Source organism: Pleurodeles waltl, chromosome 3_1, assembly GCF_031143425.1.
Source record: "Pleurodeles waltl isolate 20211129_DDA chromosome 3_1, aPleWal1.hap1.20221129, whole genome shotgun sequence".
In the NCBI taxonomy this organism is placed as follows: Eukaryota; Metazoa; Chordata; class Amphibia; order Caudata; family Salamandridae; genus Pleurodeles; species Pleurodeles waltl.
Genome location: NC_090440.1, coordinates 1863159226 through 1863176036, shown reverse-complemented (window position 1 = coordinate 1863176036; position 16811 = coordinate 1863159226). Strand labels below are relative to the sequence as shown.

The 16811-nt window shown below is 46.0% G+C and overlaps 1 protein-coding gene across 3 annotated transcripts in view; it reads left to right on the top strand.

Moving 5' to 3' along the window:
• The window catches only part of PIKFYVE (phosphoinositide kinase, FYVE-type zinc finger containing), a 1212885-nt gene that overhangs the window by 783685 nt on the left and 412389 nt on the right, over window positions 1-16811 (top strand). For all 3 annotated transcript variants that reach the window (XM_069225943.1, XM_069225942.1, XM_069225940.1), the window contains 2 exons: window positions 816-973; window positions 12624-12714. In XM_069225943.1, the coding sequence (XP_069082044.1) occupies window positions 816-973; window positions 12624-12714 (249 nt within the window). The remainder of the gene's footprint in view (window positions 1-815; window positions 974-12623; window positions 12715-16811) is intronic.

Genomic DNA, 16811 nt, shown 5'->3' with positions numbered 1-16811 from the left:
CCACTATCTCTCCCTTTGAGATAGTTGATATATAGCCAGCTTCCGACATTGGTGGATCAGCAGTGGCGTCTAAGACTTTGCATTTGCTGGACTACTCAGCCAATACCTGACCACACTACTAAATTCCAAAAATTTTCATTAGAAACTGATTTTTGCAATCTGAACTATTTCTCTAAATTTTTAAAAGTCCTGCTAGGGCCTTGTGTAAGTCCCTGCTAGCATTTCTTTTAGAATTTTAAAAGTTTGTAAAAGGTTGGATTTAAATTCTAGAAGTAGTTTTTAGATTCTTAAAAAGTAATCCCAACTTTTAGAGAAATAATGTCTAACACAGATGAGATGGTGGTGGAACTCAACCTCACCCCTTACCTGCATCTATTGATGTCAGAGTTAAGGACTCTCTGTAAGCTAAAAAATATAAAGACTGGGTCGAACCCTACCAAAGTAAAGCTCCAGACAAAATACGGACTCTAAATGCATACTGCACCAATCCGCAAGTAAAAGCTTTAAACAACTAAAGTCCCATGCACTTCCGGAGTCAAGTGATCCCTTCAAATACTTAAATTGTGTCCCGCCAGTCACCCCTGAGTTGTTCAAGTGGTCTCAAACTTCTTAACAGGGACAGATCAAAAGTTTGTTTGCCTAGGTTGCCCTAGAAATCACTTTTTCATATTGATCGATGAGGATACGTGTTGTAGAGAAAACAGGATTTAGGTGAGTTGTAGTAATGTTTACACACATTCATTGCATCTTCTGTATCTGAGAATATATATTGCTAACTAGCACGTTGACTGCTGAACGTTTACCTTCATTTGTAGATGGAGGAGGCAGAATACCGGAACTGGGTTGAGAAGACACAAGCAAGAATGATGTCTTCATCGTCCGTGGGAACCCCACAGCAGATGCAGTCGGTGTTTGAGTCTCTGATCATCAGGAAACAAAGCCTCTGTGAAATGCTGCAGGCCTGGAACAGCAGGTGAAGGGCATGATACACTTTACAATAACCCTTCCATTAATCAGCATTATAGTACAAAATTCTCTTTTTATGTACCCATTTCTCACTCGGTGGTGTTTTATTTAGCTCTTACATGTCCTTTTTAATCTACAGCTAAATATCTGAGGACGGTTAGTGTTTTGTGAACAATACATGTTCTTTGATTGTCAGGTGTAAGAAGGCAAAAATAGTTTCAGTTGTTTCAGAAATCTTACCAGGAGGTACATGAGAACTGTATAGTTATTGAATCGCAGTTAGACTACAGTTCGGAGTCGAGGTGGGCCTTTTGTTTGACATTTTTTGATTGCCCAGCCTGCATTTTTCAGTTGAATCCATGTTTTTTTTTGTTTTGAGGTTCAGCTTCTGTCTAAATACCTCCCCAATTTCCCCATCCTCATAATACAAATATGTTTCCCTTTTTGTCTTTACTTCTATCATTATCCATTATAATAAGCCTTACGCCGAACAGTGAGATAAAATCATGCTTGTAATTTTCAAGAAGCTATTCAACTTTTTTTTTTATTTATTTTTTTAGAATAGGACATTCCATAAAGCTGTACAGAAGGGATGCTGTAGAGTGGCTAAGTAGTCTCATATTTTTTTTATTTAATTGTGAGTTTTGTTGCACTCCACGGCATCCCTTTGAAGCAGCATGAAGCAGTGCAGTGTTCTCTAGACTCTATTGCTTACTGCTGTTACTTGGCAAGCTTAAGCTTTTAGTAAACTTATACTCTGCTACCTTTTTGCATGAGAACAGCAGTTTATTCCATTTTATATGAAACAAAAAATCAAGATGTGCTCTTTGTAGGAAAATGCCTCTCATGGTATGGTTACCCCCTAACCTTTTGCCTTTTGTTGATGCTAGTTATGATTGAAAGTGTGCTGGGACCCTGCTAACCAGGCCCCATCACCAGTGTTCTTTCCGTAAACTGTACCTTTGTCTCCACAACTGGTACAGCCCTGGCACACAGATAAGTCCCTTTTAAGTGGTACCCCTGGTACCAAGGGCCCTATGAACAGGGAAGGTCTCTAAGGGCTGCAGCATGTATTATGCCACCCTGGGGACCCCTCATTCAGCACATGCCCACTGCCTCACAGCTTATGTGTGCTGGTGGGGACAAAATGACTAAGTCAACATGGCACTCCCCTGAGAGTGCCATGCCCACAACCCACTGCCTGTGGCATAGATAAGTCAGCCCTCTAGCAGGCCTTACAGCTCTAAGGCAGGGTGCACTATACCACAGTTGAGGGCATAGTTGCATGAGCACTATGCCCCTACAGTGTCTAAGCCAAACCTTAGACATTGTAAGTGCAGGTTAGCCTTAAAGAGTATATGGTCTGGGGGGTTGTCAAACACGAACTCCACAGTTCCATAATGGCTACACTGAATTCTGGTAAGTTTGGTATCCGACTTCTCAGCATAATAAATCCACACTGATGCCAGTGTGGGATTTATTGAAAAATGTGCACAGGGGGCATTTTAGAGATGCCCCCTGTATACCAGTCCAATTCCTAGTGTTAGGGTGACCAGTTCCTGCCAGCCTGCCACATTCAGACGGGTCTCTGGCCACATGGGGTGAGTGCCTTTGTCACTCTGTGGCCAGGAACAAAGCCTGCACTGGGTGGAGGTGCTTCTCACCTCCCCCTGCAGGATCAGTAACACCTGGCAGTGAGCCTCAAAGGCTCAACCCTGATATTACAGTGCCCCAGGGCACTCCAGCTAGTGGAGATGCCCCGCCCCTCCGGACAAAGCCCCCACTTTTGTCGGTAAGTCCTGAGGAGATAATAAGAAAAACAAGGAGTAGTCATCCACCAGTCAGGACAGCCCCTAAGGTTTCCTTGTAGGAAAGTACCATCTTGCTTGGCATGTTACCCCCATATGTCACTGTATATATGTTTTAGTCTGTGTTACTGGGACCCTGCCAGGCAGGGCCCCAGTGCTCATAAGTATGTGCCCTGTATGTGTTCCCTGTGTGATGCCTAACTGTCTCACTGAGGCTCTGCTAACCAAAACCTCAGTGGTTATGCTCGCTCTGCTTTCCAAATTTCACTAACAGGCTAGTGACCAATTTCACCAATTCACATTGGCATACTGGTACACCCATATAGTTCCCTAGTATATGGTACTGAGGTACCCAGGGTATTGGGGTTCCAGGAAATCCCTGTCGGCTGCAGCATTTCTTTTGCCACCCATAGGGAGCTCTGACAATTCTTACACAGGCCTGCCAGTGCAGCCTGAGTGAAATAACGTCCACGTTATTTCACAGCCATATACCACTGCACTTAAGTAACTTATAAGTCACCTATATGTCTAACCGTCACCTGGTGAAGGTTGGGTGCAAAGTTACTTAATGTGAGGGCACCCTGGCACTAGCCAAGGTGCCCCCACATCGTTCAGGGCAAATGCCCCGGAATTTGTGAGTGCGGGGACACCATTACACGCGTGCACTGTACATAGGGCACTACCTATGTACAGCGTCACAATGGTATCTCCGTTCATGGCCATGTGACATGTCTAAGATCATGGAATTGTCTCCCCAATGCCATTCTGGCATTGGGGAGACAATTCCATGATCCACCGGGTCTCTAGCACAGAACCCGGGTGCTGCCAAACTGCCTTTCCGGGGTCTCCACTGCAGCTGCTGCTGCTGCCAAGCCCTCAGACAGGTTTCTGCCCTCCTGGCGTCCAGGCAGCCCTGGCCCAGGAAGGCAGAACAAAGGACATCCTCTGAGAGTGGGTGTAACACCCTCTCCCTTTGGAAATAGGTGTGAGGGCTGGGGAGGAGTAGCCTCCCCCAGCCTCTGGAAATGCTTTGGTGGGCACAGATGGTGCCCATCTCTGCCTAAGCCAGTCTACACCAGTTCAGGGATCCCCCAGCCCTGCTCCGGCGCGAAACTGGACAAAGGAAAGGGTTGTGACCACTCCCCTGACCTGCACCTCCCAGGGGAGGTGCCCAGAGCTCCTCCAGTGTTTCCCAGACCTCTTCCATCTTGGAAACAGATGTGTTTGTGGCACACTGGACTGCTCTGAGTGGCCAGTACCAGCAGGTGACGTCAGAGGCTCCTTCTGATAGGCTCTTACCTCTCTTGGTAGCCAATCCTCCTTCCTAGGTAGCCAAACCTCCTTTACTGGCTATTTAGCGTCTCTGCTTTGGGGATCTCACCAGATAACGAATGCAAGAGCTCACCAGAGTTCCTCTGCATCTCCCTTTTCACCTTCTGCCAAAGAATCTACTGCTGACTGCTCAGGACGCTTGCAAAACCGCAACAAAGTAGCAAGACGACTACTAAGCAACCTTGTATCGCTTCATCCTGCCGGCTTTCTCGACTGTTTCCAGGTGGTGCATGCTCTGGGGGTAGCCTGCCTCCTCTCTGCACCAGGAGCTCTGAAGAAATCTCCCGTGGGTCAACGGAATCATCCACCAGCAACCGCAGGCAACAAAAGACTGCATCACCGGTCCTCTGGGTCCCCTCTCACCACGACGAGCGTGGTCCCTGGAACTCGGCAACTCTGTCCAAGTGACTCCCACAGTCCAGGGACTCTTCAGTCCAAGTTTGGTGGAGGTAAGTCCTTGCCTCCCCAGGCTAGACTGCATTGCTGGGTACTGCGTGATTTGTAGCTGCTCCGGCTCCTGTGCACTCTTCCAGGATTTCCTTTGTGCACAGCCAAGCCTGGGTCCCCGACACTCTAACCTGCAGTGCACAACCTTCTGAGTTGTCCTCCGGCGTCGTGGGACTCCCTTTTGTGACTTCGGGTGGACTCCGGTTCACTTTTCTTCTAAGTGCCTGTTCAGGTACTTCTGCGGGTGCTGCCTGCTTCTGTGAGGGCTCCCTACGTTGCTGGGCGCCCCCTCTGTCTCCTCCTCCAAGTTCGACATCCTGGTCCCTCCTGGGCCACAGCAGCATCCAAAAACCCTAACCGCGACCCTTGCAGCTAGCAAGGCTTGTTTGCGGTCTTTCTGCGTGGGAACAACTCGGCAAGCTTCTTCACGACGTGGGACATCCATCCTCCAAAGGGGAAGTTCCTAGTCCTCTTCGTTCTTGCAGAACACCAAGCTTCTTCCAACAGGTGGCAGCTTCCTTGCTCCCTCAGCTGGCATTTCTTGGGGGTCCTGCCCACTCTCGACACTTTCGCGAGTCTTGGACTTGGTCCCCTTATCTTACAGGTAATCAGGTCCGGAAATCCACTGTTGTTGCATTGCTGGTGTTTGTTCTTCCTGCAGAATCCCCCTATCACGACTTCTGTGCTCTCTGGGGGTAGTAGGTGCACTTTAAACCTACCTTTCAGGGTCTTGGGGTGGGCTATTTTTCTAACCCTCACTGTTTTCTTACAGTCCCAGCGACCCTCTACAAGCTCACATAGGTTTGGGGTCCATTCGTGGTTCGCATTCCATTTTTGGAGTATATGGTTTGTGTTGCCCCTATACCTATGTGCTCCTATTGCAATCTACTGTAATTTTACACTGCTTGCATTACTTTTCTTGCTATTACCTGCATGATTTTGGTTTGTGTACATATATCTTGTGTATATTTCTCATCCTCATACTAAGGGTACTCACTGAGATACTTTTGGCATATTGTCATAAAAATAAAGTACCTTTATTTTTAGTATATCTGTGTATTGTGTTTTCTTATGATGTGCATATGACACCAGTGGTATAGTAGGAGCTTTACATGTCTCCTAGTTCAGCCTAAGCTGCTTTGCCATAGCTACATTCTATCAGCCTAAGATGCTAGAAACACCTCTTCTACACTAATAAGGGATAACTGGACCTGGCACAAGGTGTAAGTACCTCTGATACCCACTACAAGCCAGGCCAGCCTCCTACACCTATCCAGTCACAAATGTTGACAATCAAACTAAAGTCCATCCCATTGCAATGGTAACTTTAGAATAGGGAGGGGTCACTGACCTAAAACAGGTGGTAGTCTTCTCTGCAATTCTAGTAGAATGTCTGCTGGAGAATGAACTGGAGTCCCCAGCATGGGCTGAGGTAGAGCTCAAGACATATGCAGCCATGCTGGGCATCCCTACACTGGTGTGTGTCAAGACTAGAGCACAATGCAGACCACAGGGTGAAAAAGAAGTGTTGGAGTCTGGAATAATGGCCCAACCATCCAAGAGAAAAGAAAAGAAGACTGAGGGACCAGGTTCTACACTGCAAAAGAAACAGAACCTTTCTTCTCAGGAAGATGTTCTATCTCCTGAGGGAACTGAGTCCATGGAGCTGGAGCCTTATCAGGTACAGCTCTTGGGCACAGCTGTGTGAGGTACAAAAGAGTTGTCCCACTCTTGAAGGCCTATGTCAGCAAGCCGCTTGAGCAAGGTAATCTCAGTGGAACCCACAGGGTCTATTGGGAGGATGTACTCCTTTACAATTGGGCAAGAGATCCCAGACCTGGTGCTTCTAGGAGAGTGGTAGTGCCTCAGGAGTTTAGGGAGTTCATTCTGACCTTAGCCCACAACATTCCCCTTGCTGGGCATTTGGGACAAACCAAGACTTGTGAGAGATTAGTAAACCATTTCTATTGGTCCAATATGTCCCAGAAGGTAAGGACGTTTTGTACCTCCTGTACAGGGAGTAGGGTCCCCCCACCCCCCCTTTGAACTTCTGTTTGGCCATCCTGTAAGGGGACCACTGGCACTTGGAGACCTCTCCATGAGCCTAAGCAAGATGTAGTGGACTATGGACTAGGCCTCCGCTCTAGGATGGCAGAGTACATGAAAAAGGCAAGCAAAAATCTTGAGGCCAGCCAACAACTCCAGAGGTTGTGGTATGACCAAAATGCTGCTATGGTTTAGTTTCAGCCAGGCCAGAAAGTCTGGGTTCTGGAGCCTGTGGCTCCCAGGGCACTTCAAGACAGATGGAGTGGCCCTTACCCAGTGCTAGAGAAAAAGAGCCAAAATGAGGTTTTGTGTGGACTACAGAGGGCTCAACTCTGTCACCAAAACAGATGCTCACCCCATACCAAGGGCAGATAAATTAATTGACAAATTAGGTGCAGCCAAATTCTTAAGTACCTTTGACTTGACAGCAGGGTACTGGCAAATTGAAATGGCACCTGCAGCAAAAGAAAAGGCAGCATTCTCTACACGTGATGGGCATTATCAGTTTACTGTTATGCCCTTTGGCTTAAAGAATGCCTCTGCTACCTTCCAAGGGTTGGTGAATCAAGTCCTCGCTGGCTTGGAGTCTTTTAGTGCAGCATATCTAGATGATATTGCTGTCTTTAGCTCCAAATGGCAGGATCAACTGGTCCACCTGAAGAAGGTTTTGCAGGCTGTGCAAGCAGCAGGCCTCTCTATCAAGGCATCTAAATGTCAGATAGGGCAGGGTACTGTAGTTTACTTGGGACACCTTGTAGGTGGAGGCCAAGTTCAACCACTCCAACCCCGGATCCATACTATTCTGGACTTGGAAGCTCCAAAAACCCAGACTCAAGTCAGGGCATTCCTTGGCTTGACTGGATACTACAGGAGGTTTGTGAAGGAATATGGAATCTTAGTGACTCTCCTCACAGAACATACCTCCAAGGAAATGCCCAGAAAAGTTAACTGGACCTTGGACTGTCAAAAGGCACCCTGAAAGAAGCTATGTGCTCAGCACCAGTTTCGAAAGCTCCAGATTATTCAAAGCAGTTCATTGTGCAGACTGATGCCTCTGAGCATGGGATAGGAGCAGTTCTATCCCAAACCAATGATGATGCCCTTGACCAGCCTGTTGCTTTTATTAGCAGGAGGTTACTCCCCCGGGAGCAGTGTTGGAGTGCCATTGAGAGGGAGACCTTTGCTGTGGTTTGGTCCCTGAAAAAGTTGAGATCATACCTGTTTGGTACTCACTTCATATTTCAAACTGACCACAGACCTCTCAGATGACTTATGCAAATGAAAAGAGATAACTCTAAACTGTTGAGGTGGTCCATATCCCTACAGGGAATGAACTTTGTAGTGGAACACAGACCTGGGACTGCCCATGCCAATGCAGATGGCCTTTCCAGATTCTTCCACTTAGAAAATGAAGACTCTCTTGGGAAAGGTTAGTCTAATCCTCTTTTGTTTGGGGGGGGTGGGGGGATGGGAGGGTAGGAAAATGCCTCTCATGGCATGGTTACCCCCTAACTTTTTGCCTTTTGTTGATGCTAGGTATGATTGGAAGTGTGCTGGGACCCTGATAACCAGGCCCCAGAACCAGTGTTCTTTCCGTAAACTGTACCTTTGTCTCCACAATTGGGACAGTCCTGGCACACAGATAAGTCCCTTGTAAATGGTACCCCTGGTACCAAGGGCCCTGTGGCCAGGGAAGGTGTCTAAGGGCGGCAGCATGTATTATGCCACCCTGGGGACCCCGCACGCAGTACATGCACACTGCCTCACAGCTTGTGTGTGCTGGTGGGGAGAATATGACTAAGTCGACATGGCACTCCCCTCAGAGTGCCATGCCAACCTCACACTGCCTGTGGCATAGGTAAGTCACCCCTCTAGGAGGCCTTACAGCCCTAAGGCAGGATGCACTATACCACAGGTGAGGGCATACTTGCATGAGCACTATGCCCCTACAGTGTCTAAGCCAAACCTGCCAAACCAAGTGCAGGGTAGCCATAAAGAGTATATGGTCTGCGGGTTTGTGAAACACGAACTCCACAGTTCCATAATGGCTACACTGAATTCTGGGAAGTTTGGTATCAAACTTCTCAGCACAATAAATCCACACTGATGCCAGTGTAGGATTTATTGACAAATGCACACAGAGGGCATTTTAGAGATGCCTCCTATATACCAGTCCAATTCCTAGTGTTAGGCTGACCAGTTCCTACCAGCCTGCCACACCCAGACGGGTTTCTGGCCACATGGGGTGAGTGCCTTTGTCACTCTGTGGCCAGGAACAAAGCCTGCACTGGGTGGAGGTACTTCTCACCTCCCCCTGCGGGAACTGTAACACCTGGCGGTGAGCCTCAAAGGCTCAACCCTGATGTCACAGCGCCCCAGGGCACTCCAGCTAGTGGAGATGCCCGCCCCTCTGGCCACTGCCCCCACTTTTGGTGGCAAGTCCGGAGGAGATAGTGAGAAAAACAACCCCCTAAGGTGTCCTGAGCTGAGGTGACCCCTGCCTTAAGAAATCATCCATCTTGCTTTGGAGGATTCCCCCAATAGGAATAGGGTTGTGCCCCCCTTCCCTCAGGGAGGATGTACAAAGAGTGCGCAGCCACCCTCCAGGACAGTAGCCATTGGCTACTGCCCCCCAGACCTAAACACAACCCTAAATTGAGTATTTAGGGGCAAGACCTGAATCCAGGAAATCAGATTCCTGCAACCTGAAGAAAGAAGAAGGACTGCTGACCTGAAAGCCCCGCAGAGACGATGGAGACAACAACTGATTGGCCCCAGCCCTACCGGCCTGTCTCCAGACTCCGAGAACGTGCACAGCGACGCATCCAGCGGGACCAGCGACCTCTGAGGACTCAGAGGACTGACCTGTACCTAAAGGGCCAAGAAACTCCCAAGGACAGTGCCTCTGTCCAAATCTACAACAAAGAAACCAACTTTAAAGAAGACTCCAGCCTCACTCCGGAAGCGTGAGTCTTCACACTCTGCACCCGACGACCCCGGCTCATGTCCAGAAGAACCAACACTGCAGAGAGGACCCCCAGGTGACTCTAACGATGTGGACATCCTGAGTCGACCTCCCCACACCCCCACAGCGACACCTGCAGAAAGGATCCAGAGGCTCCCCCTGACTGCGTGTTAATAGAGGAACCTGACGCCTGGACCAAGCACTGCACCCGCAGCCCCCAGGACCAAGAGGAACCACCTACCAGTGCAGGAGTGACCAGCAGGCTGCCCTCATCCTAGCCCAGTCGGTAGCTGGCCCAAGAAGCCCCCCTGTGCCCTGCCTGCATCGCCAGAGTGACCCCCGGGTCCGTCTATTGCTTTCAACACAAAACCCAACACCTACTTTGCACACTACACCTGGCTACCCCTGTGCCGCTGAGGGTGTATTTTGTGTGCCTGTGTGTGTGTTTCCACCCAATCACCTCCCCCCCTCCAGTGCTGTACAAAACCCCTCTCTCTAGCTTATTGACATTTTTGCCAAAACTATGTATACTACTGTTTTAATTCAAAGTTCCATACTTACCTGTGTGAAGTACCTTTCCATTTACAGGGAGTGCAGAATTATTAGGCAAGTTGTATTTTTGAGGATTAATTTTATTATTGAACAACAACCATGTTCTCAATGAACCCAAAAAACTCATTAATATCAAAGCTGAATATTTTTGGAAGTAGTTTTTAGTTTGTTTTTAGTTTTAGCTATGTTAGGGGGATATCTGTGTGTGCAGGTGACTATTACTGTGCATAATTATTAGGCAACTTAACAAAAAAAAATATATACCCATTTCAATTATTTATTATTACCAGTGAAACCAATATAACATCTCAACATTCACAAATATACATTTCTGACATTCAAAAACAAAACAAAAACAAATCAGTGACCAATATAGCCACCTTTCTTTGCAAGGACACTCAAAAGCCTGCCATCCATGGATTCTGTCAGTGTTTTGATCTGTTCACCATCAACATTGCGTGCAGCAGCAACCACAGCCTCCCAGACACTGTTCAGAGAGGTGTACTGTTTTCCCTCCTTGTAAATCTCACATTTGATGATGGACCACAGGTTCTCAATGGGGTTCAGATCAGGTGAACAAGGAGGCCATGTCATTAGATTTCCTTCTTTTATACCCTTTCTTGCCAGCCACGCTGTGGAGTACTTGGACGCGTGTGATGGAGCATTGTCCTGCATGAAAATCATGTTTTTCTTGAAGGATGCAGACTTCTTCCTGTACCACTGCTTGAAGAAGGTGTCTTCCAGGAACTGGCAGTAGGACTGGGAGTTGAGCTTGACTCCATCCTCAACCCGAAAAGGCCCCACAAGCTCATCTTTGATGATACCAGCCCAAACCAGTACTCCACCTCCACCTTGCTGGCGTCTGAGTCGGACTGGAGCTCTCTGCCCTTTACCAATCCAGCCACGGGCCCATCCATCTGGCCCATCAAGACTCACTCTCATTTCATCAGTCCATAAAACCTTAGAAAAATCAGTCTTGAGATATTTCTTGGCCCAGTCTTGACGTTTCAGCTTGTGTGTCTTGTTCAGTGGTGGCCGTCTTTCAGCCTTTCTTACCTTGGCCATGTCTCTGAGTATTGCACACCTTGTGCTTTTGGGCACTCCAGTGATGTTGCAGCTCTGAAATATGGCCAAACTGGTGGCAAGTGGCATCGTGGCAGCTGCACGCTTGACTTTTCTCAGTTCATGGGCAGTTATTTTGCGCCTTGGTTTTTCCACACGCTTCTTGCGACCCTGTTGACTATTTTGAATGAAACGCTTGATTGTTCGATGATCACGCTTCAGAAGCTTTGCAATTTTAAGAGTGCTGCATCCCTCTGCAAGATATCTCACTATTTTTGACTTTTCTGAGCCTGTCAAGTCCTTCTTTTGACCCATTTTGCCAAAGGAAAGGAAGTTGCCTAATAATTATGCACACCTGATATAGGGTGTTGATGTCATTAGACCACACCCCTTCTCATTACAGAGATGCACATCACCTAATATGCTTAATTGGTAGTAGGCTTTCGAGCCTATACAGCTTGGAGTAAGACAACATGCATAAAGAGGATGATGTGGTCAAAATACTCATTTGCCTAATAATTCTGCACTCCCTGTATGTGCTTACCTAAATTCTGAATCTTGTGGTTTTAAAATAAATTAGGAATATTTTTCTATAAAAAAACCTATTGGCCTGGAGTAAAGTCTTTGAGTGTGTGTTCTCATTTATTGCCTGTGTGTGTACAACAAATGCTTAACACTACCCTCTGATAAGCGTACTGCTCAACCACACTACCACAAAATAGAGCTATTAGTATTATCTAATTTTGCCACTAACAACACCTAAGGGTAACCCTTGGACTCTGTGCACACTATATCTCACTTTGAGATAGTCTATACAGAGCCAACCTCCTACACTCTTGCTTTATTTGTTCAATGTAGACTTTAAAATTCAAGTGCAAAAGGCTCCTTGTAGTTTAGAGGACTGATATGGCGAAGGCTTGCAGTATCAGAGATAAAATGGCACCCCGGCATAGAAGTTTTTCCTGCCCTCCAGGGCAGTCTTCTGTGTCAGTTGGTTTACTCTTCCAAGAGGCAAAACTTAAGGATTGAAATTCATGTCTCTGTGCACCAAGGTGAAATGGAACAAAGAAGATCTTTCATACATATTGCATGGCTGCATATGAATTGATTAAGCACAAAAAAACAGTCCCTATTTGCTTAGAAAAAGCATGAGAAGGAAAGTTGGATTGGAAAAAGTTCTCATCTGCCTCGGTCCTTCTGTTGAAAATTTGGCCTGCTTTACAGAATCTCTCCTATGTCACACAACTGTACTGATGTGCAGCACAGCCTATCTAATCATCTTGGAGCTTGTAGAGTTTCAGGTGAAAAGTGGTGAATTGATAATCAGTTGGGGTTTATCACATGGAAACATATGTTAAATGTATGAAGAAATACATTTGAATCCGTCAAGTAAAATACTTTGTTTAATACTTGGTTTTTACATACATTTATCTGTCTAATTGCAGACTGCAAGATATTTTTCAACAAGAGAAAGGAAAGAAACGCCCATCAGTTCCTCAAAGTCCAGGACGAATGAGGCAAGGTGATGATAGTAAGGTAAGGGGATTGTCTTCTTTAATGTTGAGTAGTTTCCAAAATAAGTATTTCAAATACCTCTCTTAGGAGTAGGCTGTGCCAGGACCCCCTCATCTGTGGAGTAGTACCCAGGAGGGAGGTATTATGGGGGACCTATTCAGGCAGCTATCTCAATTCTGACATCTGTTTTATTTTTCCTCATGCCATTTGTGGTAGCAATTTAGACCTTCACTGAGTTTTTTATGTTTCTCCATCATCGTGTAATATTTTTACAAGCATCCTACTATCAAGCTGCCAGCAAATGTCATTGACTTCAAGCCATTTACTCTGTCAAGAGACAGGTGTTAGTCTGACCTACCTGACCGCTGTATGTCATGAATGAAGTTTAACATGACTCTGCAGTTTTCCAACATATGGTTCTAGCTGTTTCCTGGATCACCTGATGATGGACGTGTTGGAGAGAGGGCAACCCAGTTTCTTGTCCTCTCACAATAAATTGAAGGTCTTAAGTTTCTCCTCTTCAGTTCAAAGCAACATGGCATTACAGAGAGCTGTTGCCTATTTGATTAATTATATCACTTCATAAAAAGGTGATGATTATCTTTGAAACACAGGTCATGTTCTGCTTTGGTGCAGCACTACCATATTAATTTGCACAGGCACCTTAAAAGCTGTTCACAGAGGAACTGATTCAAATGCATGCCAAAAGTCACATCCCAAGGAAGCTTCCCTTCATCTTTAGGAGAAGTCTAGGGGCATGTCCAAGTTACTGCAGCACTGGGCTTATCGCTTGTATGTTTCATGGTCTGTCTAGCAACTTTGGTCCAGCATCTGAGAGGTAAAATGGCTGCATACCATGATTCCTTCAGCTCCAGTTGCATCAGTATTGTGGACTGATAATTTTGCTCCTACTCAGACCTGTTTTGAAGTGAATTAAGAAAGTATCCTTGTTTTTTATGGGGCAGAATCATCAGTAAAGACGTTTCTTGAGGACAGCACTTTGGGAGTTTAGACACTGTGTGCCTCACCTTGAGAACATTGTTTGCACAGCCTTCGGGGGGACAGAGATGAGTATTAAAACTCTCTCCCTACCCTCTATTGCACTGACAGGAGCTGACAAACAAATGCACCTTACCCATTGCCCCTGCATCACCCACCTCATTAGTGAGTTCATTATGAATGTGTATTGACTGGGGGTATCAGATTGCCTTAAAAAACAAAGAAGATCATCTGAAACCAGTAGGTTCTACAGATGACTCTTCCCACTCCTTTTATGAAACGTCCATCCTGGAGCTCCTTTCTGTCCTTGCCTCCACTTATCTCATCAACGAGGAGCGACGTGAAGGCGGTAGGACACCTCATAGTTAATCATGTCCATTGTGAAAGTAAAAAGCAGGCAGTTATTCAAGACCCTTTTGTTATTACAGTACAGACCCTTCTTGTTGTACCAGGTACCTACTTGTCCTCTAGAAATTGTGAAGCCTTCGTCCCATCCTGGGTTGATGCTTTTTGAGCACATTTTTGAAGTAACAAACATTCAAGGTGGTTATGTTGGCCTACATAATCGTGGAATTCAGAGGACATGATTGAATAGAGTATCTGGACTACCAAGATGCATGCTCTCCATTACCTGTGTTTTTTGTGGTGGGATAACAGTTTGCAGCCATACCCTTAGGCCTCATTTAAGCGCTAAGTTGCTACAACAAAGTGGTTCCATTTGGGTCTGTACATTAATACTATGAAAATGGCATGTGTTACTGTATTTAAACAGTTGGCTGATAAAATATTACTCCTCTCCACCATGACAGACCACCTGTGGTTTGCTTGCAACTTGCTTCACAGTCTAGGTTTCTCGCTTGACTTCAGAAGAATATCCAGTTGTCTTGGCCCAGTGGCTGCAGTTCATTGGTGACATCCTGGTACACAAGACCTCGAAACCTGGCTCTGCAGATATTAACTTTACAAGTTGAATGAGCTTTTTGGCTCTTGCATTTTACGATCTCTTCAGACTCTGTTGCACATGATATGTGTGTTGTGCAGTCTTCAAATTAAGTGGACGTCTTTCAGTGAGATCCTTTCCAATACTATTAGTCTCTCAAACCTGGAACGAAGGTTCACACTATGTAGAATTTTTATAAAACCGCTTTTAAGACAAGTCCTCCTAGCTAGTATTCTTGGATGATTTAAGTCCATAGATCATTTATGTTGGGGCATTCATCAAGACAACATATGTATCACTGGAGCTTGGAAAGAAAACTCAGAATCCACATTATTACTCTGTTAGTACTCACTGACTGACTGAAGTTTAAGTTAAAAAATAAAAGACAAAGTCCTACACCTCTCTTAATGCACATATTCTGGGCTACTGAATGACATGGATCTGTAATACATGGTTAATCCTGTGATGCAGTGTCTGTTAGGATCTGCTTGTAAGGGTAGTGGTCAGAATACTTTTTTTACTAAATTTCTAGTTGCTTTGGATGAGCTGCCAAAGACAATTGCTTCTAAGGTCTCTGTATTGAACTACTAGTAACTACTCGACCGTAACACACCTACGTTCAATATTACTCATTCTTTGATCAGTCCTCAAACAACTCCAGTACCAGGATGTGTTGTATAGAGGAATTTCTCCTCCTACTGAGTTCTATAGCTGGGTTAAGACAGCACCCAATTTGGTGATGTAGCTCTTCTTCATGCTTTATCGATGCTCTGTGTTGGCTTGTTGATGATGTCAGTCTTGACGTAGTAATTTACAGAGCTTATTTTCTTGGCATTGTTGTGAAAGAACAGCTGTGCTTCAAACATGCAGGAGATTGACTATGATTTCTGTCCTCTGTTCCAGTAGTTCATTGCACCTTCTGCCATGTAAGTGCTTGTTCCCAGACCTATGCAAATTTAAAAGGGCTTGTCCCTCAGCTTGTAGAGAACTGCATGACTGTAGTGTTCAGTGTAGCAGACTTTATTGACTGACTGGCACACAGTGTAACAGCAGCTCTTGAACAATTATTTACGCCTTGTTCTAGACTGGTGTACCTCTGATGGGTGCTGCATTCTAGTTGTTACCACCAAACAGTGTCCATTCTTAAAGCAGCAACTCAGTTGGACCCTTACACATCCCTGTGCATTTGAGTACCATTTGTTTCATTGGAGTCCACATTAAAGTTAGCTTTGTTTAGATCCCCATGCTTATTCCCTCTTTCCCACTCCCATTAACATTTACAGTGGTTTACCTCTTGTGTTTGCTCTGTCTGCTTAGTGATAACTAGGACTCACCATTTCTTGTCAGGTTATATGTTTCTATTTTGATGTAAAGTCCTGTTATAGCATTTGGGGTTATCAGAGATTTGTCAACAGGTATGGCCAGGCTCCTGTACTTGGCTTTAGTTCCAGTGGTACCAGTAGTGTCTTTCAATTTTTGTTTTCATTTCTTTTGGGTATTACCTTTCCTGCAGTCCACACACGAATTGTAGTCTTGAGCAGTATGTCTGCTATGAAGTTCGACTGGTGGCGCTGAACAGAAACTCCATTGGTGACATCGGGCCTTATTTAGAACTCAGCAGATGGGTTACCCTGTCACAACAGAGCAGTTGTGACAGAGTAACCTGTGCGCCGAGTTCTAAGTCAGGCCCATAGTTGCTTACTCAATCAATCAAAAATTTTTATAGAGCGTGCTACTCACCCGTGAGAGTCTCAAGGCGCTTGGGAGGAGGGGGCAAGGAGGGTCACTGTTCGATCAACCATGTCTTGAGGTTCTTTCTGAAGAGCAGGAGGTCTTTGATTTTGCGAAGGTTGGTGGGGAGGGAGTTCCAGGTTTTTTGGGCGAGGTAGGAGAAGGACTTGCCTCCTGTGGTGGTGCGTTGGATGCGGGGGATTGTGGCTAGGGCGAGGTCGGCTGATCGGAGGTTGCGGGTGGGAGTGTGGAAGTTCACTCTTTCATTGAGGTAGGTTGGGCCGATGTTGTGGAGGGATTTGTGTGCGTGGATGAGGATCTTAAATGTGATTCTCTTGTCTGTGGGGAGCCAGTGAAGGGATTTGAGGTGTGGTGAGATTTGTTCGTGGCGGGAGAGGCCAAGGACGAGGCGTGCAGCTGTGTTCTGGATTCTCTGGAGTTTGCGTTT